The sequence below is a fragment of the Megascapheus bottae genome, chromosome 32 (genome assembly GCF_031878675.1).
Source record: "Megascapheus bottae isolate mThoBot1 chromosome 32, mThoBot2.hap1, whole genome shotgun sequence".
NCBI lineage: Eukaryota > Metazoa > Chordata > Mammalia > Rodentia > Geomyidae > Megascapheus > Megascapheus bottae.
This window is the reverse complement of record NC_143540.1, coordinates 10,411,248-10,432,069: the sequence shown is the minus strand read 5'-3', so window position 1 is coordinate 10,432,069 and position 20,822 is coordinate 10,411,248. Positions and strand designations below refer to the sequence as shown.

The 20,822-nt window shown below is 47.5% G+C and overlaps 1 protein-coding gene across 7 annotated transcripts in view; it reads right to left on the bottom strand.

Moving 5' to 3' along the window:
• Positions 1-1,247: 1,247 nt before the first annotated feature.
• Kif9 (kinesin family member 9) overlaps positions 1,248-20,822 on the bottom strand; it is a 35,677-nt gene continuing 16,102 nt past the window's right edge. For all 7 annotated transcript variants that reach the window (XM_090323201.1, XM_090323207.1, XM_090323205.1 and 4 more), the window contains 12 exons: positions 18,163-18,231; positions 17,820-17,924; positions 15,861-15,916; positions 14,249-14,339; positions 13,671-13,801; positions 10,965-11,159; positions 9,037-9,251; positions 6,934-7,110; positions 6,213-6,328; positions 5,400-5,504; positions 5,134-5,271; positions 1,248-1,616 (listed from right to left, as the gene is read on the bottom strand). In XM_090323201.1, the coding sequence (XP_090179327.1) occupies positions 5,152-5,271; positions 5,400-5,504; positions 6,213-6,328; positions 6,934-7,110; positions 9,037-9,251; positions 10,965-11,159; positions 13,671-13,801; positions 14,249-14,339; positions 15,861-15,916; positions 17,820-17,924; positions 18,163-18,231 (1,380 nt within the window). In that variant the 3' untranslated portion in view covers positions 1,248-1,616; positions 5,134-5,151. The remainder of the gene's footprint in view (positions 1,617-5,133; positions 5,272-5,399; positions 5,505-6,212; positions 6,329-6,933; positions 7,111-9,036; positions 9,252-10,964; positions 11,160-13,670; positions 13,802-14,248; positions 14,340-15,860; positions 15,917-17,819; positions 17,925-18,162; positions 18,232-20,822) is intronic.

Genomic DNA, 20,822 nt, shown 5'->3' with positions numbered 1-20,822 from the left:
TGCATGCTAGGCAAGCACTCTACCACCAGGCCAAACTCCCAGTCCCACATCTTCCCACGACAGGATGTTAATCAAAACTTCTTGTGGGGGCTGGGAATGTAGCCTAGTGATAGAGTCCTGCCTGCCATGCAGGAAGCCACAGGTTAGATTCCTCATAAACAGAAAGCACATAAACAGAAAAAGCCAGAAGTAGCAATGTGGCTCAGATGGTACAGTGCTAGCCTTAAGCAAAAGCAGCTCAGGGAGGGGGGTCAGGAGTTTGACCAAGTGGTAGAGTACTTGTCTAGCATGCATGAAGACCAGGGTTCAGTTCCTTGGTACCACAAACATAGGGAAAAAAAAAAAAAAGCCAGAAGTGGTGCTGAGGCTCAAGTGGTAGAGTTCTAGCCTTGAGAAAGCCCAAGGACAGTGCCCACACCCTGAGTTCAAGCCCCAGGACTGGCAAAAACAAAAACCACAGAACCATCCTGGACTTGGGACCAGTGTGAAATGGAGAAGCATCATAGAATCCGCCCAACGCCGCAGCCATAAGCCATCCTGGGCAGTGAAGTCTGTGAGACTTGTCTCCACTTACCTACCAAAAAGCCCAAAATGGAAATAGGACTCAAGTGATAAGTGTGCTAGCCTTGAGCACAAAAGCTCCCTGGCTCTGTATTCAAACCTAGGTAGTGTACACCTGTCTCTCTCCCCCCACCACCAAAAAAAAGGGACTCGTCTTCCCTGATGTTCCGTCATCAGCAGTGTAACCCTTGTTTCTATCTAGGGTATCCTAGCTACTTTTCTTTGTGCTTCCCTGTGGTCACACAGGATCAGCTCAAGCCCCAAGCCCTTCCTGGCTGATGCTCCTCTAGACTGCAAAACAAAGCTCTGAACTTCCAAAATCCTTCTACATTCTGTATTGTGAATGTGCTCTATGGGTAGTGCTTTTCTCTCTGAGAAAAGGGACAGGGAGGAAGGTAGATTGACACTGACAGTGAAACCAAGCCCACGTGTGTAGGAGAAGTTGTAGTGTGTAATGATACATCCCCTACAAACTACTCAATCTTAGGCACCCCTTTCTGGGATCAATGTCTACACGTCATTTCTGCCTCAGTTGCTGAGGACCGAGGGCTTTCTACCATCCCTGGCCCAGGAACACAAAACTGAAACAATGAAGGAATGTGTGTTCTGGAAACTGGAGAAGCAGGGCCACTCAAACCAACTCACTCCATTGGATCCATCTAGAAGAAAGAGGCTGCCCAGAGGGATAAAGCCTGCCAGGGAGCCTGGCTGATCTATTTTTTTTTTCTTCCTATTGGACACTCAGTTTTAACACAACTTACACACAGAGATGTCCTTTCACATAGGAAACAGTGGTGTTCTTAGAGGAGCGCTAAAAAGTCCAAAGTAGAAGTCATTTTATCCTGTTCCTCCCTAGAAGAGGATTGTTTGTTGTTAGGGTGCTTGAAGAACACTGTCAGAGCAGTGTACCAGCTTTGGACTTCGGGGTCTAGTGGTATAATAGTTCCACTAGGACAGGCTGGAGTTGCTGGTCTTGTCCTTCTAGGTACTGGTGATGAGACTATTTTTTAGGTGACTGCTGGATTTAAGCCCATCGTGCTTTTCAAGTAATTGTGCTAGAAGAGGAAAAGAGAGAAAGCAAAGATTGATCCAGAGGTGTGGACTTCACAAAGACTTTGTCCTCTCACATTCATGCCATTCTTCCTGCAAACATAAGGGGTTTTGTTTTGTTTTACAAGAATCCTCTCTGAAACATCATTAGTTTGGAGGTTTTTCAGTCTGAGACTGGAACTTGAACTCTGCACTTGATGCTTCTACTTACTGGTGAGGTCTTGAATTCTACCTTTGATGCTTCTACTCACTGGCTATGTATCTACCATCTGAGCCATGCCTCCAACCCCTATGTATTGCAGGATATATAGCATTCCACTCAAGCACCTCTATCTTAATGAAAGGATATACAAAGGGATCTTTTAAAGGGATCTTCAAGACTGGGAGTTTGGTCTAGTGGTAGAGTGCTTGCCTAGCATGCACGAAGACCCGGGTTCAATTCCTCCGTACCACATATGTAGAAAAAAGCCAGAAGTGGTGTTGTGGCGCAAGTCGTAGAGCTCTAGCCTTTAGAAAGTCCAAGGACAGTGCGCCCAGGCCCTGAGTACAAGCCCCAGGTCTGCTTTAAAAAAAAAAAGGGATCTTCAAGACCAGGAGTTTGGCCTAATGGTAGAGTGCTTGCCTAGCATGCATGAAGACCAGGTTCAATTCCTCTATACCAAGTACATAGAAAATAGCTAGAAGTGGTGCTGTGGCTCAGGTAGCAGACCACTAGCCTTGAGTGGGAAAAAACCCAAGGACAGTAGTTAGGCCCTGAGTTCAAGCCCCAGGACTGACAAATAAAATGATCTTTAAGCAGCTAGGCGAGGTGGTTCATGCCTGAAATCCTAGCTACTCAGGAGGCTGAGATCTGAGGATCAAGGTTCAAAGCCAGCCTGGGCGCTAAAGAATATGAGAGAGGGAGGTAGGGACGGAAACATGAGAAGAATGTGAGACTCATCTCCAGTTAACCATTAGAAAAGTGGGGCTGTGGCTCCAGGGGTAGGATGGTAGCCTTGAGCTGAAGAGCTTAGGGACAGTGCCTAGGCCCAGAGTTCAAGCCCCATGACCCACAAAAAAAAAAAATCTTCAAGTAGGTCTGGGATCAAAGTAAGTGAATACAAAGTCTGAGTCAGGTGGTGCATACCTATAATCACAATGACTCCTATTCAGCATCTCAGTTACTTGAGAGGCAGAGATGAGGATCAAGGCTTAGGGCCAGACCAAACAAAAAGTGAATAAAGCTCCATCTCAATAAACTGCGGGTGGTGGCTCATACCTGTCATCCTAGCTACTCCAGAGGCTGAGATCTTAGGATTAAGGTTCAAAGCTAGCCAGGGCACAAAAGGACCTGAGATTCATCTCCAATTAACCTCTAGAAAAAGGGAAGTGGGCTTGGCTCAAGGATAGGGTGGTAGCCTTGAGCTGAAGAGCTCAGGGACAGCACCCAGGCTGGGTGCAAGCCCCATGGACCCACAAAAAAATAAAAAGGGCTGTAGAATACCTGCCTTAGTGAGTACAATAAGTAAATCATCAGGAAATCCAAACAAAGATGGCAGAGACTAACAAGGACTCGGCTAGAACCAGTTTGATGTTGTTTGCCTCTAGAATTGTGAGCAATAAAATTCTGGTTTTGATAAAACTACCTGGTATGCTGCAACCCAGTTTCATAAAGTCAACAAAATAACTATAACTACCCTCCCTCCTATGCAAAAACATAGGTAAAGTCCAAATGATAAAGAGCTGGATGAGGTTGGGAGTTTTGCCTAGTGGTAGAGTGCTTGCCTAGCATACATGAAGACCTGGGTTCGATTCCTCAGTACCACATACATAGAAAAAAAAAAAAGTGGTGCTGTAGCTCAAGTGAGCTCAAGGACAGTGCTCAGGCTCTGAGTTCAAGGCCCAGGACTGGGGAAAAAAAAAGTCTTGGTGTCAGTGATTCACATCTATAATCCTGCCTACATGGGAGGTGAAGATTTAGGATCACAGTGTGAGGCCAACTGGAGCAAAAACTCGAAATGTCTCAAGAAATAGCTGAGGGCTGAGAATGGGGCTCAGTGGTAGAGTGCTTGCTTAGCATACATGAAGCTCTGGGTTCGATTCCTCACTACCGCAAACACAGAAAAAGCCAGAAATAGTGCTATGCCTCAAGTGGTAGAGTGCTAGTCTTGAGTAAAAGAAGTCCAGGGACAGTGCCTAGGCATTGAGTTCAAGTCCCAGGACTGGCAAACAAATATTAAAGTCCAGGTTGGCTAGGGCACATATATGACAAAAAATAAAGGCAAAAAACGTTAAGGGCATGGCTTAAATCCCTAAGTTTAAACCCCAATGCTTCCAAAACAAGAGGACTAAAAAGAAAAAAATCCCAAATACATCAACTATTGAAGATGTGGAAGAACTACAATAATTTTTTTATTTTTATTTATTTGTCATGGGGCTTAAACTCTAGGCTCAGGTACTGAGCTCTTTAGCTCAAAGATAGCCCTCTACCACTTTTGAGCCACAACACCACTTCTGGTTTTCTGGTGGTTCATTGTGGGTAAGAATCTCATGGACTTTTGTGCCCACGCTAGCTTTGAGCCATGATCCTCAGATCTCAGCCTCCTGAGAAACTAGGATTACAGTTATGAGACACCTACACCCAGCACAATAATTATTTTTTGAGGGGCTGGGAATGTGGCTAAGTGGTAACAGTGCTTGTCTAGCATGCATGATGCCTTGGATTTTGATTTATTCAGTATCACATAAACAGAAGAAGCTAGAAGTGGCGCTGTAGTTCAAGTGGTAAAATACTAGCCTTGAACAAAAGAAGCTCACAGACAGTGTTCGGGCCCTAGGAATGGCCAAAAAAATTTAAAAAAAAAAAATTATTTTGAGGCAAGGTATTGCTAACATTGTCCGGGCAGGATTTAGAACTTCTGGCTCAAATAATACTCCTACCTCAGACGCCTGAGTGTGTCTGTGTCTGTGTATTTGTGTGAGTATGCACTAGTCCTGGGACTTGAACAGGGTCTATCTGACTCCTGTTCTTGAGGTTTTTGTGCTCAATACTAGCACTTTATCACCTGAGCCACATCTCCACTTCCAGGAGTCTCACAGACTCCTGCCCTGGCTGGCTTCTGACTTTGATTCTCACATCTCAGCCTCCTGAGTTGCCAGAATCACAGACATGAGCCACCGGCTCCCTGCCTTTTCTTTATTGTTTTGGTCTGAGAGATTAGGACTCAAACTTGGGAGGTGACACTTTCGCTTATTGGCTGGTACTTTACCACTTGAGCCATGCCACCAATCCCCAGTGCCCACAGCACTACTTCCAGTTTTCCTGCGGTTAAGTGGAGACGAGAGTCTCACAGACTTTCGTGCCCGGACTGGCTTTGAACTGCGATCCTCAGATCTCAGCCTCCTGAGTGGGTGGGATGAAAGGCGTGAGCCACTGGCACCTGGTTCTAGAACAAGCCCTGCTGTGAAGTTACAATCTCATGCATTCACACAGCACACTCACTGATCTTTCGCACAGCGGAAGTCCTCACCCTCCAGCCCAACCTGGGTCGGAATCCATGTTTAGCTCCACCGCGGCCGCATCTGGTCTTGTTTCGTCTGCCTCCTGTGCTGAGCAGCTTTCTTACACAGGACCTCCTTGACTGTCAGCGGCCTCCCTGCGTCCCTAGGCCTCATCCTGGCCTGTGAGTGACACATCCAGGACTTAGCACCCCGTCCCACAAAACACAACCCACCGTGGGTGACTATGGACCCCCACAGCTGTCCCAGTTCGGGAGATTGCCTTAGAAATCAGGACTTCTTTGAGTTACCTTCTGATCTGTCCTGGCTTTAGCATTATAGAAGGAGATGGACTCGGGTCCGTCAGGCAACACTGTCTGCTGTAGCTGGCTGAACTTGTCCTGGTCATCTTCTCCCTAGGGGAACCCAGACCCCCAAACATGGTCTCTCCCTTTTCATCCTGGCACTGCCAGGATCCACCCAGGGCCAGGCCTGTGTTGGGCATCAGGGTAGATCCTCTGTGAGCAGGCATCTCTCAAATCCAGTCACCCCATGTCTGCTGGCATCCACTCCAGAAGGGTGGCAGTACTGAGAGAAGTACTCTGTCCCCTCCCTTGATCGCTAAGGACAGGCTGATCCCAGATCCCTGGCTGGTGCAGCCACGGGGGAAAAGAGTCCAAGCCAGGCATGGGTGGCTCACACCTATCATCCTAGCTACTCAGGAGGCTGAGACCTGAGGATCACGGTTCAAAACCAGCCCTGGGGACTGGGAATGTGGCTGAATGGTAGAGTGCTTTCCTGGCAGGCATGAAGCCCTGGGTTCGATTCCTCAGTGACACATACACAGAAAAAGTCCATGAGAGTCTCATCTACAATAAATTACCAGAAAGCTGGAGCTGTGGCTCAGAATGGTAGAGCGCTAGCCTTGCGCTGAAGAGCACTAGAACAACACCCAGGCCCAGAGTTCAAGTCCTGCAATGGACTAAAAAAAAAAAGAAGGGGAGAGTCTGGGCCACCTCACATCTTGTCATATGTGGGGAGAGAACACAGGACAAAGAAGGGTACTTCCATTTCCATTGTACTCTGCTCACCACACCCAGGACTCTTCATGCAGTGCCACTCACCAGAGACACAATCCTGTTAGCGGGTACCATGCCTGGCCGGATACTGCCACCCAACTTCAGTGCCACCTGCATGTCCTCAGGGATGATGAAAGACTCATTGTACCAGATGTCAAATTCTGCAAAGAGGCAGAGAGACAAGTCAGATGGAAGGAAAACCTTTTTGTCCCAGGGCTTATCCCAGGATCTGGGGTTCCATGTCCCTTCCCCCCATATCCCATCTTTATCTCTTGTGTTCAACCCTCACAGCCCTGCAAACTACACTCTTTCAAATTTTGTTTTTGTTTTTGTTTTTTTTGGTTGTGCAGCTTGAATGCAGACAGAACCTGGGTGCTGTCCCCAAATTCTTCAGCTCAAAGCTAGGGCTCTACCATTCTGCGTGACAACTCTACTTCAGGTTTCCTCGTGGTTCACTGGAGATAAGAGTCTCAACTGTGGCTCAAGTTGGTAGAGTGTTAGCCTTGAGCTAAAGAGATAAGGGTCAGCGCCCAGGCCCAGAGTTCAAACCCTGTGACCCACCACAATAACAAAGTCTCAAGGATTTTCCTGCCTGGGCTGGCTTTGACCCATGAACCTCAGGTCTCAGCCTCCTGAGTGGCAAGGATTATAGATATGAACCACCAACAACCCAGCCAAGTATCTCTCCCTCCCTCCTTCCCTCCCTCCTTCTCTCTTTCTCTCTCTCAACCTCAAGGATCCTTCCTCACTTCCCCAACCAACCCACCTGTAAGCAGACGGTGGCGGCACTGATCCACGAGGTGCTGGCAGTACTGGACCTCTGCCCTGAGGTCTCGCAGCTCCTGGTACTCGTGGCGGTACTGCTTCTTCAGGTCTTTGAGCTTGACGATCAGCAGAAATTCCTCCTCATCTATAATCCTCAGGCCCTTCTTCTCATACTCGCCTGCGGGGTGACGTAGGGAGTTGGAGGCTGAGGTGAGCTAACCCAGGCTGGGGGAAGGAAGGTACAGGCTGGGCAAGGTTGGGGAGTGAAGGAAACACAGGGCTGCCAGACCATATCTGTGTTGAATAGCATTCTTATTAGTGGGGTCCTGGGGACCCACAGGAAAACAGGACAGAGGAGATGGCTTGTGTACCACGTATATTTTGGTCTTGCCACTCATCTGGCAAAGATATTTAAAGTGACCCGGTACTATACACGTTGTTCTTTCTTGTAAATTATATATAATAATTGCTGGGCGCGGTGGCTCGTGCCTGTAATCCTAGCTACTCAGGAAGCTGAGATCTGAGGATCAAGGTTGAGAGCCAGCCCAGGCACTAAAGACCATGAAACTCTTATCTCCAGCTAACCAATAGAAAAGGAGAAGTGGCACTGTGGCTCTAGGGATAGGGCAGTAGCCTTGAGCTGAAGGGCTCAGGGACAGTGCCCAGGCCCAGAGTTCAAGCCCCATGACTGACAAAAAAAGAATTGCCATAACCGGCTAGTATCAACAACTGCTTGAGTACCATTCCTTATGCATCATCATAAATGTAAATCCATTGGGGCTGAGAGTTTTGGCCTAGTGGTAGAGTGCTTGGCTAGCATGCAGGAAGACCCGGAAGTGGTGCTGTGGCTCAAGTGGTAGAGCTCTAGCCTTGAGAGAACCCAGGGACAGTGCTCAGGCCTTGAGCCCAAGTCCAGGACTGGCAAAAAATTAATTAACTAAATTAAAATAATGTAAACCCACATATCAGTTGTCTCCCAGAAGATTTGGACATTTACCACCTTCTTGATAAGCGGTGATGAGAACCCTGTATCAAGTCGAGGGCTCCAGAGGAAGGGGTTAGGATTGAGGGGGATCTTTTTGTGGGTGATTCATTGGAGATAAAAGTCTCATGGACTTTCCTGCCAGGATAGGCTTTGAGCCATGATCCTCCGATCTTCGCCTCCTGAAGAGCTAGGAGGACAGGCGTGAGCCCCCAGCCCCTGGACTCCACATTGCTTCTGAATCAGAATCACCTCCTCCATCAGTCTCCTTCCGCACTCTTCCCCCTTCCCAAACAGGTATCATATTCTTTTCTTTCTTTTTTTCTTCTTTCTTTTTTTTTCTTTTGGCCAGTCCTGGGCTGGAGCTCAGGGCCTGAGCCCTGTCCCTGGGCTTTCTCAAGGCTAGAGCTCTACCACTTGAGCCTCAACACCACTTCTGGCTTTTTGCTATGTATGTGGTACTGAGGAATGGAACCCGGGTCTTTGTGCAAGCTAGGCAAGCACTCTACCTCTAGGCCAAACTCCCGCCTCCCCCCACACTTCTAGCTTTTTTAGGGTGCTTAATTGGAGATGGGAGTGTCACAAATTTGTCTGCCCAGTCCAGCTTTAAACCACAATCATGCCATCTCAGCCTCCTGAGCAGCTAAGGGGACAGGTGTGAGTCACTGGTGCTGGACCTCAAGCAGGCACATTTAAAAAAAAATCATCAGCTGGGAGCTTGGCCTAGTGGTAGAGTACTTGCCTAGCATGCACAACACCCGGGTTCGATTCCTCGGCACCACATACATAGAAAAAAGCCAGAAGTGGTGCTGTGGCTCAAGTGGTAGAGCTCTAGCCTTGAGAAAACCCAGGGACAGTGCTCAGGCCCTGAGATCAAGCCCCGGGACTGACCAAAAGAAAAAAAATCCATCTCTTGGGGATATTTGTGCAAAATGGCCATGGATAGCAGTATCTATGAAGAGGCCGGGCCAGAACCAGGTCTGAGATAATGCAGTAAGGGAACACAGTCAGGGCTGACCGGCACTAAGCCCTGTACAGCAGGGGTGAGGGATATGGCCCAATAACCCCCCCCCCACACACACACACACACACACGCCAGCCCTCCCTCCTCTTCACATTTACCTTCTGTCTCCCGTAGAGTCTTCTGGTTTTCCAAGGCCTCTTTGGTAGAATCAATCTCCTTCTTGATGGCATTGATCCGCTGCGTGATCTCACTGGCCTTTTTCTTCCGTTCATTCAAGATGGATTTGTTCTCTTTGAAGATGCGGTTGATCTCGCTGCCTCGCTCATTCTTAAAGTCCTCAAAAGCTACGGGTTTGGTGGGTGGAGTGCCCGGCCTAGAGATGGAGGAATGGGGGAGACGACAGGGGATAGATATGAGAAGCTACCTGAGAGACGCCAGGCCCTTTGTCTTTCTTCCCAGGAGCTCCTGTGGGCAGAAGGCACCCGTGGGTGCCCAGGACTTTTATCTCGTGTGTGTGTGTGTGTGTGTGTGTGTGTGTGTGTGTGTGTGTGTGCATGCATGTCCACTACTGTTAAGGCTTGAACTCAGAGCCTGGGCCCTATCACTAAACATTTATTCCCCCCCTCAATAATAGCATTCTACAATTCTATCCATGGCTCCATTTCCACCTTTTTGGGGGAATGGTGAGGGGGAGTAGTCTATTGGAATCTCACATACTTTCCTACCCAGGCTGGCTTCAAACTGTGATCCTCAGATCACAGTTCTTTCTCATCCCTCTGCCCCCTCTCAGTAGCTAGGATTTACATAAAGACATGAGCCATTGGCAACTTGTAGATTCTTCTTTTTTTTTTTGGCCAGTCCTGGGCTTGAGCTCAGGGCCTGAGCACTGTCCCTGGATTTTCTCAAGGCCAGAGCTCTACCACTTGAGCCTCAGCACCACTTCCAGCTTTTTTCTATGTATGTGGTACTGAGGAATCGAACCCGGGTCTTCATGCATGCTAGGCAAGCACTTTAGCCACTAGGCCAAACTCCCGGCCAGATTCTTCTTTTTGTATAGGTATGAGCCATCAACACCTGTGTCACAGTAAATATATATATATATTTTTTTTTCTTTTGGGGGGGCCTGGGTTCCTAAAGAGGCTGAGATATGAGGATCACAGTTCAAAGCCAACCTAGACAGGAAAAGTCTATGAGACACTTATATCCAGTTAACCACCAAAGAAAGAGCCAGAAATGAAGGTGTAGCCTAAGCGGTAGTTACCAGCCTTGAATAAAGAAGCTGAAGGAGAGCATAAGGGCCTGAGTTCAAGCCCCACAAACCCCCAAAAGCATCATTTTTAAAAAATAATTGCAAAGGAGTTCTGTAATGATTGTATGTTTCACTGGATGGCTCCTGTGGTTATATCATTTTGTATATGTACAAGTCAAAAATTTTCTTTTCTTGGGGGGTGTGGGGGAGAGGGTAATGGGTACCAAGACATGTGAAAGGGTATCAATGTATGTGAATTAATGCACCTTCTATCTGGCAAATATCATGTAACCCTTTTACTAATTACAATAAAAAAATATACAATAAAAAAAAAAGAATTAACTTGAAAAAAAAAATTCTTTCTTTTTTTTTTGTGGGTGATGGGGCTTGAACTCAGGGCCTGGGCACTGTCCTTGAGCTCTTCACCTCACTTGAGCCACAGCACCACTTGTGGTTTCCTGGAGGTTAACTGGAGATAAGAGTCTCATGGACTTTCATGCGGGGGCTTACTTTGAACCCCAATCCTCAGATCTCAGCCTCCTGAGGTAGCTAAGATGATAGGCGTGAGCCACCAGCACCCAGTTCAATTTTCTTTTTTCTTTGGCAGTCCTGGGGCTTGAACTCAGGGCTTGGACACTGTCCTTGAGCTTTACCAAGGCTAGCCCTCTACCACTTGAGCTACAGCACCACTTCTGGCTTTTTCTGTGTATGTGATACCAAGGAATCGAACCCAGGGCTTCATGCATGCTAGGCAAGCACTCTTACCACTAGGCCCTGCCGACACTCTTTATGCAACCTCTAAAGGGTCATATTCTGGTTCTGGTTTAAGAGGATTACCTGGGTGGGCGTGATTCTTCCTTAGGGGAGTCTGAGGAGACAGGTTCGATACTGGAGGTCTCGCGGTCTCGAGAAAGCATGTCTTTGGTGTCTCCATCTTTGGAAGACAGGATCAGCTGGGTCTTGGAGATGGAACTCATTTCAAAGTCTTTGCCACTCACCGGGCTACTGGCGCCTTCCTTCCTGGCTGAGGAGCTGGATGTAGGCAGAAAGGCCCCCAGGGCCCAGTCAGTGAAATCGTTCAGATAAAAGTGCTAACAATATAATGCTACCCTCTCCACACCCACAGATCCACTTCCTTGCTTTTTATTGGGTTGGTCAGTTGGAGTTGAGGTCAAGCTCCCGCCCTCTCAATTGTCTTCCAGTACCAGATCCTATCCTTATCCTTAGCGCCAGGCGAGGAAGAGAAAAAGAGCCTCTTTTCCTCTTCCTCCAAAGAGGATCCCTAAGCTAGCTCAATGGGAAGCATTGAAAAAAACAGTAAACATGGGACTTGAAAGTATATGGAAATGGAGGTGGGCTTCAGGCTCTCAGGCCCACAGAACTGATGAAGTCACAGAAAGGGGTGGATCTGTCTGTGAATCAATGACAAACTAGGACACATCTATCTTAAGACTATTTTTTTTTTTTGCCAGTCCTGGGGCTTGAACTCAAGGCCTGAGCACTGTCTTTGAGCACTTTTACTCAAGGCAAGCACTCTGTCATTTGAGTCACAGCACCATTTCTGGCTTTTTTTGTGCATGTAGTACACAGGACTTCATGCATGCTAGGCAAGCACTCTACCACTAGGCAATTCTCCCAGCTCTCCTGAGACTCTTGAAGAGTCCAGGCTGCTCTGATCTCCACCAGTAACCACACCAACTCTCAGCAAAGTAGTCTCTTTCTTGTTTTTGTGGGTCATAGGGCTGAAACTTGTCCTGGACGTTGTTCCTGAGCGTTTCAGCTCAAGGCCCACTACCCCACTTCCTATTTTCTAGAGGTTAATTGGAGATACGAGTCTCAGGTCCTTTTGTGCCTGGGCTGGCTTTGAACCTTGATCCTCAGATGTCAGCCTCCTGAGTAGCTAGGATTACAGGCATGAACCCAGCTCACTCTTTGTTTGTTTCTTTCTTTCTTTCTTTCATTCTTCCTTCCTCTTTGTTAGTCATAGGACTTGAACTCTGGGCCTGGGCACTGTCCCTGTCCCTAGGCTCTTCAGCTCAAAGCTAAGGCTGTTTACCACTCTGAGCCATAGCGCCACTTCAGTTTTTCTGGAACTTCATTGGAGATAAGAATCTCATGGACTTTCTTACCCAGGCTAGCTTTAAACTGTGATCCGTAGATCTCAGCCTCCTGAGTAGCTAGGATGATACGATGATAGGCGTGAGCCACTGGCACCCAGTAACCTCCCTCTTTACCTATTCTCCTTTTTTTTTTTCTGCCAGCCGTGGGCTTGGGCTCAAGGCCTGAGCACTGTTTTCTCAAAGCTAGAGCTCTACCCACTTGAGCCACAGCACCATTTCTGGCTTTTTTCTATGTATGTGGTACCAAGGAATCGAACCTGGGTCTTCATGCATGCTAGGCAAGCACTTTAACCACTAGGCCAAATTCCCAGCCCCCTATGCTCCTTTTTTTTACTTCCTTCTTTACTCCCTTTCTTCTTCCTTTTCCACTTTCCTATTTCTCCCTCTTCCTCCCTCCTTCCTCCTCTTCTTCTTCCTCTTCTTCTTCATCCTCTTCTTCATCATCTTTTTCATTCTCTCTCTCCCTCTCTCTTCTTCTTTATCTTCTTCTTCCTCTCTCTCCCTCTGTCTGTCTGTCTGTCTCTCTCTCTTTTTCTCTATCTCTCTCTCTCTTTCTCTCTCTCTCTCTCTCTCTCTCTCTCTCTCTCTCTCTATATATATATATATATATATATGTATATGTATGTATGTATGTATTTTTTTTTTAGGTCATAGGACTTGAACTCTGGGCCTGGGTGTTGTCCCTGAGCTCTTCAGCTCAAGGCTAGTGCTCTACCACTTTGAGTCACAGGGCCACTTCAGTTTTCTGGTGGTTAATTGGAGATAAAGACTCTCACAGACTTTCCTGCCCAGATTAGCTTTGAACCATGATCCTCAGATCTTCGCCTCCTGAGTAGTTAGGATGACAGGTGTGAGCCACTGGTACCTGACACTCTCTCATTCCATTTTTCTATCTCATCTCAGACTGGCCTGCAATGCAATATCATCTTGCTCCTCAGAGCTTGGATTACTGGCCTGTGTCACCATTGCTAACCATTCTTCTTATAGGAAGTGTGGTTTGAGGGTGTGGGGGGGCACCCTTCACAGAAATGACTGAACACAACAGAAAGGACCAGGGGGTGATTGGCCTCTTGAAGAGGCGGGAGGACCGAGGTCTCCCTCCACTACCCAGCCCTGACCCCTGCCGCCTGTGGCAATTTCTTATTCTCACAATATTACAGTGCCTTCCGTGCTGTTATCATTCCCATTTTAGGGGTGGGGAAACACATGTAGATTGTTTCTCATGTTCCCTACCCCCAACCTCAAGATACTCTCATGAGTGTAGGAAGCACAGAGGAAATGAACCCAGACACAAACTCTGACACCCGTATGCTTGTCTACTGCTTCTCAGGCCTGTCTAGACGGGGGAGCAAGACAACACAGTAAACGCTTTTGCTACTTTGTACAAGGAGGTCAGTAATGAGCTGGCCAGAAAATCTCTCACCTGATCTGATCTTTTATCTTCTTGCTCTTGGGCTTCTTCCCGGGTTTGGAAGAATAAGGGATGACTCCGAGTCCAAAGCTTTGTCCATCGGGTTCTCCGACTAAGTGTCCGTCCACATCCACGATCCCTGCCTGGGTAGAGAGACTGGCTTAAAGGTCATGTTTACATGAAAACTTCGGGCTCCTAAGCTGGATGCGGTGGCTTACACCTGTAATCCTAACTACTCAGTAGACTGAGATCTAAGGATCCAGGTTTGAAGACAACCCAGACTGTGAGTTTTGGTTTTGTTTTTTTTTTTTTCCTGCCAGTTCTAGGGCTTGAACTCAGGGTCTGAGCACTGTACTTGAGCTTTCTCAAGGCTAGTGCTCGACTACTTGAGCCACAGCACCACTTTTGGCTTTTTTCTATGTATGTGGTACTGAGGAATCGAACCCGGGTCTTCATTCATGCTAGGCAAGCACTCTACCACTAGGCCAAACTCCCGGCCTCCCGTGCTCCTCTCAGAGTGAAACCTTTTCCTGTGGTCATCCTAGGTGGATCTGAGGCCAGTACTGCTAGCAAGAAGCAACTGTGCTTACCTTGTGGACAGCAGAGATGGCTGCAAAGTCATTCTTATCTATGAGCGTGTACTTCCTGCGTAAAGCAGCCTCCACATCCTGTTCCTGTTGGCTTGGGGGAAGAAAGACAGAGAGAGAGAGAGAGAGAGAGAGAGAGTGCTATTGGGGGCCATGTTGGACCCACTCAGGCAAAACCAAGTTCTGGATTAGAAGTTATTTACGGGATGAAGGTAGTGGCATATACTGATCACGGGAAGCAGAATGGAGGATCTCAACTCGAGGCCCTACATCCAAAACAAAAATACAGAAGGACTGGAGCCGGGAGCATGGCCTAGTGGTGGAGTGCCTGCCTAGCATGCATGAAGCCCTGGGTTTGATTCCTTTGTACCACATATATAGAAAAGGCCAGAAGTGATGCTATGGCTCAAGTGGTAGAGTGCTAGCCCTGAGAAGGCCCAAAGACAGTGCCCAGGCCCTGAGTTCAAGGCTAGTACTGTCAAAAAAAATACAGAAGGGCTAGGGGTATGGCTCAAGTGGTAGATCACCTGCCTAACAAATATAAGCTCTAATCCCTAGTAATGAAAAAAAGAGAGAAGAGAGAGAGAGAGAGAGAGAGAGAGAAAGAAAGAAAGAAAGAAAGAAAGAAAGAAAGAAAGAAAGAAAGAAAACAAAAAACGTGGTTTGGGGAAGGCTTCTCATGATTGGAACCAAAACCTCATCTTGAGACAGAAGACAAAGCTGACAGGGGACCCATCTTCCTCCCTAAGACACAAATCTACTGTCCAGTGCTTGAATCTGCACTGGCCATCTAACATACTTGATGCATCTGTTCTAGTGATGACATTCGCCTATGTTCCAGCAAAGGTTTAGTCTCTACTAGTTCCTCAGAATCACATGACAAGTCTTTGATACCAGCCAGCAGGTACTGCTCAGGCAGTGGGTAGATCTGTGCCCAAATAAACCATCAATGCGGCAGAAGAGTCATGATGCCTTGCTTTGGGAAGGTTCACAGCTGGCACAGAATGGACTCCCTAACCTATGAATGAACTCCCTAGATACCCACATCCAACCCTCCCATCTGCGTTCTCACATGACAGACAGAAAGGACTGCTCTTGGAAAGCAAAACCCAAACCACGGGAAAATGGCCATCTAAGAGTAAAAGCTAGGCTCGTGACTGTGATTTTAGCTATTCGGGAAGCTGAGATCTGAGGATCCTTGTTTGAAGAAGCAAGTCCTGATAGGAAATAGTCCTTGAGACTCTTATATCCAATGAACTATTAAAAAAAAAAGGGGGGGGCTGTGGGGGCCGGGAGTTTGGCCTAGTGGTAGAGTGCTTGCCTAGCATGCACGAAAACCCAGGTTTGATTCCTCAGTACCACATACATAGAAAAAGCTGGAAGTGGTGCTGTGGCTTAAGTAGCAGAGTGCTAGCCTTGAGAAAGTCCAAGGACAGTGCTCAAGCCCTGAGTTCAAGCCCAACAACTAGCAAAAAAAATGGAGCTGAGGCTCAAGTAGTAAAGCGAGTAACGGCCTTGAGCCAAAGAGACCTCAGAGACAATGTTCAAGTCCTAGTTCCAGCACAAAAGTAAAATTAAGAATGAGGAAGGGATATTAGGGGAAGGGGTTTCTCACCTCAGAATCACTCGGAACTGGTTGAATACCTCCTGGATCTGCCTCAGGTTGATTATCTGGAGGGAAGAGACCAAGGCAGAGGTCACAAAGGGGCCACTAAGGGACCAGAATGTATCTATGTCTCAATCCTGTGACTTGAAAATGAGACATCTGGAAACATCAGAAGGTCCAGGAGTGTGGCCTAGCAGTAGAGTGCTTGCCTAGCATGCACAAAGTCCTGGGTTTGATTTCTTCAGCACCACATACACAGAAAAAGCTGGACATGTTGCTGTAGCTTAAGTGGTAGAGTAGTAAAGTGCAAAGCTCAAGATCCTGAGTTCAAGCCACAAGACTGGGGAAAAAAAAAAGAAGAGAAGAAGGAGGAGGAAAAAGAGAAGGAGGAGGAAGAGGAGAAGAAGAAAGCATTACCAAGCTTCTCTCAAAAGCAAACACCCCATAAATAACTTTAAAATTAAAGTGTGTGGGCCGGGAGTTTGGCCTAGTGGTAGAGTGCTTGCCTAGCATGCACGAAGACCCGGTTTCGATTCCTCGATACCACATACATAGAAAAAGCCGGAAGTGGTGCTGAGGCTCAAGTAGTAGAACTCTAGCCTTGAGAAAAGTTCAAGGACAGTGCTCAGGCCCTGAGCTCAATCCCGGGACTGGCAAAAAAAAAAAAAAAAAATGGAAATTAAAGTGTGTGCTGATGGGATAAAAACAGCTCAAACAGCTCTTTCTTAGGAGAGAGCTCTATAAACTCTTCTTCCTCCTCCTCCTCTTCTTCTTCTTCTTCTGCTTCTGCTTTTTCTTCTTCTTCCTCCTATTTCCCCTCCTCCTCCTCTTCCTTCTTGACAGTTCTAGGGCTTGGACTCTGGGCCTGGGCACTGTCCTTGAGCTCTTCAGCTCAAGGCTACCGCCCTAACCCTTAAGCCACAGTGCCACTTCTGGTTTTCTAGTATTGGAGATAAGAGTCTCACAGTCCTTAGTGCCCAGGCTGGCTTTGAACCACAATCCTTAGATCTTAGCCTCCTAAGTAGCTAGGATTATAGGCATGAGCCACCCTGCCCAGCCTGATCTTTGGTTCTTAAAAATACTTTCTAAGGGGTAGGGCAGTGGCCTTGAACTGAAGAGCTCAGGGACAGCACCCAGGTCGAGTTCAAGCCCAATGACCGGCCAAAAAAAAAAGTGGGGGGGGACCGGGAGTTTGGCCTAGTGGTAACAGTGCTTGCCTAGCATGCACGAAGACCCAGGTTCGATTCCTCGGTACCCCACATACATAGCAAAAAGCTAGAAGTGGTGCTGAGGCTCAAGTGGTAGAGTTCTAGCCTTGAGAAAGTCCAAGGACAGTGCTCCAAGCCCTGAGCTCAAGCCCAGGACTAGCAAAAAAAAGTGTGTGTGTGTGTGTGTGTGTGTGTGTGTGTGGAGAGAGGGAGAGAGAGGCAGAGACAGAGATAGAGATATATCTGTAATCCTAGCTACTCAGGAGGGTGAGATCTGAGCAGAGGATCACAGTTTAAAACCAGCTCAGGCACTAAAGAACTAAATAACTTGAGACTCATCTCCAATTAACCAATAGAAAATAGGAAGTAAGGCTATGGCTCAAAGGGTAGGGCAGTAGCCTTGAGCTGAAAGCTCAGGGACAGAGCCCAGGCCCAGAGTTCAAGTCCCATGAGGGACTGGAGGTTGCATTCAACTAGGAGGCAACTTGGACTCCAGCTGTGCTTCTACCCTTGGGACAGAGGCTACTCCTATACAATGATGTCTTCAAGCCACTGGCCTTGAACCCCGAAGGCCTTGCAAAACTAAACTTGGCAGGCGAGGCTGTGGTGGACGGAATGCTCTTGCCTACAGGCTGTCCAGCACCAGCTCTGTGAGAGGTTCCTAGGCCACATACAGCACATATGGGGAGTGCCCAGGACAGGGAGCCCCCAAACCAACTGAGGGAGCATGCTAGTCCTGCAAAGGAACCCCCATACTTACATCAATCTCGTCCAGGGTGCCGTCCAGGTACCTCCGCACTTGGGAGTTGATCTCAGAAATCTGAATCTCATCCATGGGGTCATATGTCACCAGAGTGCGGTTGGCCTTGAAGAAGGAAGTGATGGTTAAGGTCCAAGGAAGTTGAGTCCATGAGAGAGTGGGCAGAAGCCACTGTGAGCACCACAGCTGTTTGTCTTGCCATGTGGCCCTGTGGGAGAAGGCCTGACCCACACACCATATGCTTGGGTTCCACTGGGATAATGGGGATGGAGAAGAAAGTTCTGTGGGATCGAGGCCTGCCACCCTTAGCTCCTGTCCTCCTTCTCTAGCCCCAGCTCCTCACCAGGCTGTCATGGATGGCCAGTTCCTGCTTCAGCAATGCCAGCTCCTTCTCCAGGTTCTTGACCATTCTCTGTCGGGGAAAGGGAGGAGGGAGCATCAGAGAAGCTACCAGGGGAGGCAGTCCTGGGCTTGAACTCAGGGCCTGAGCACTGCCCATGGACTTTCTCAAGGCTAGAGCTCTACCACTTGAGCCTCAGCACAACTTCTGTTGTTGTTGTTTTTTTTCTATGTATGTGGTACCAAGGAATCGAACCCAGGTCTTTGTGCATGGTAGGCAAGCACTCTACCACTAGGCCAAACTCCCGGCCCCTCATTTTTTTTTGTTGGTGGTTGTGAGACTTGAACTCTAGGCCTAGGTGCTGTCCCTGAGCTCTTCAGCTCAAGACTACTGCCCTACCCCTCCCTTCCTTAGGCCTTAACCCTAGCTTTAAGCTTTTTTTCTTATCCTGATGGAAAGCTGACTTAAACTGTAAGGTCTGACATAATCTGTGCTTCTGCTCCAAGAGGAATACATGCGAACTACCTGGGGCATACTACACACATCACTGAGTCAGGTAGGTGAATAAATGACACTCTCCCCGCCCCTTTTTTAATTGTCATTCCTGGGGCTTGAACTCAAGGCCTGGGTATTTTCCTGAAGATTCTTTTGCTCAAAGCTAGCACTATACCAACTGAACCACCATTCCACTTCTGGCTTTTTAGGTGCTTCCATGGAGATAAGAATCTCACAGGGACTTTTCTGCCTGGGTTGGCTTTGAACTGCAAGTCTCAGACCTCAGCCTCCTGAGTAGCTAGAATGACATGTGTGAGCCACCAGCGCCCGAACTGTTGTTGAGAAAGAGAATTGCTAGATCATGATAGGTGCCTATTATCTACAAATCTTCTATAAAATAGGCACAAGGGACTTCATGTGAATGACAGGGTTTACTTGAGATATTATATAAATGGCCCCCAGAGGCAGACACAAACACCTAGGATCTAGGGACCAGGCCACAGCACCAAGGCCTACCCCTCATCCAGCCAGGCATTAGCACCTGTGCACTGAGGTTCTTCTGCCACTGGTATCCTCATGAAGCAAGGCACTATGATGGCTCTGTGGCATGTTAAACACAAAGCCTGGGCTTTAAGCTGGGAATGTGGCTTAGAAGGAGACTTTTTATCTTGTATGCATAAAGCCCTGGGTTTGATTCCTCGGTACTCATACACAGAAAAAGCCAGAAATGGTGCTGTGGTTCAAGTGGGAGAGTTCTTTGAGTCCCTTGAGCAAAAAAAAGCTCAGGAACAGTACTCAGCCCTAAGTTCAAGCAAGCCCCAGGACCGGCATTAAAAAAAATAAAATAAAATAAAATCAAGGGGGCTGGGAGTGTGGAGTATGGCTTAGTGGTAGAGTGCTTGCCTAGCATGCATGAAGCACTGGATTCAATTCCTTAGTTCCACATACACAGAATGGCTCAAGTGGTAGAATGCTAGCCTTGAGCATCAGAGGCTCAAGGACAGAGCCCAGGCAGGCCCTGAGTTCAAGCCCAAGGACTGGCAAACAAACAAACAAAAAAAACACAACTACAAACAAACAAGGAAATAAATACACATTATCTTCAGGTTTCTACCCCAGTAACTGTTGGAATTAGGATGGAAGGGCTCAGCAGATTCCTGCTTGAGTATGAGACTCACTGCTTAAAACTTCTCTCCCAAGCAGAGTGCAGTGGCTCACACCTGTAATCCTAGCTACTCAGGAAGCTGAGATCTGAGGATCAAGGTTCAAAGCCAGCCAGGGGCACAAAAGGACCTGAGACTCTTATCTCCAATTAACCTCTAGGAAATGGAAAGTGGGGCTTGATTCAAGGGTAGGAGGTAGCCTTGAGCTGAAGAATTCAGCGACACTGCCTAGGCCCAGTGGGTAGGGAGGTAGCCTTGAGCTGAAGAGCTCAAGGACAGTGTCAAGTTCCACAGATGAAAAAAAAAAAAAAAAAAGACAACTTTCCTCCCACTATGCAGACCATGGGTTGGTTCCACAGGGCAATAGAGACTTTTATTTTCATAAGGATTTAGAGATCTGAAAAGTTTAAAGTTTAACTGCTTTGGCATGAGCATGAGGCATGTATAATCTCTGTCTACAGTAACTTCAACACTATAAGCATCTTGAAGGGAAATCAAGCCAGGCACTGTAGGCTCATGCTTATAATCCTTAGCTACTCAGGAGGCTGAGATTTGAAAATCAGGGGTTGAAGCCAACCTAGGCAGGCTTAAATTTAATTAAAAAAAAAAACAAAACACAAAACTTGAAACGGCACTGTGGTTCAAAGAGGTAGAACACTATCTATCCCCACACTCCCCCAAACCCCAGATGATCAGCAAATGTGCTTTCACTTTATTAGATGTTGCCAAAATGCTTCCCCGAAATGCGTGGTAATTATACTCTGGCCAGAAATAACTGAATTGTTTCTTCACCTTTTCTCTCTTCCTCACTTTTTTTTTTTTTTTTGCCAGTCCTGGGCTTGGGCTCAGGGCCCGAACTTTGTCCTTGGGTTTTCTCAAGGCTAGAGCTCTACCATTTGAGCCACAGCACCACTTCTGGCATTTTTTTCTATGTATGTGGCAGACTGGAAGGGTCTCCAGGGATGACAAAGATGTGATCTGTGCCAAAGACTAACCCATGTCATC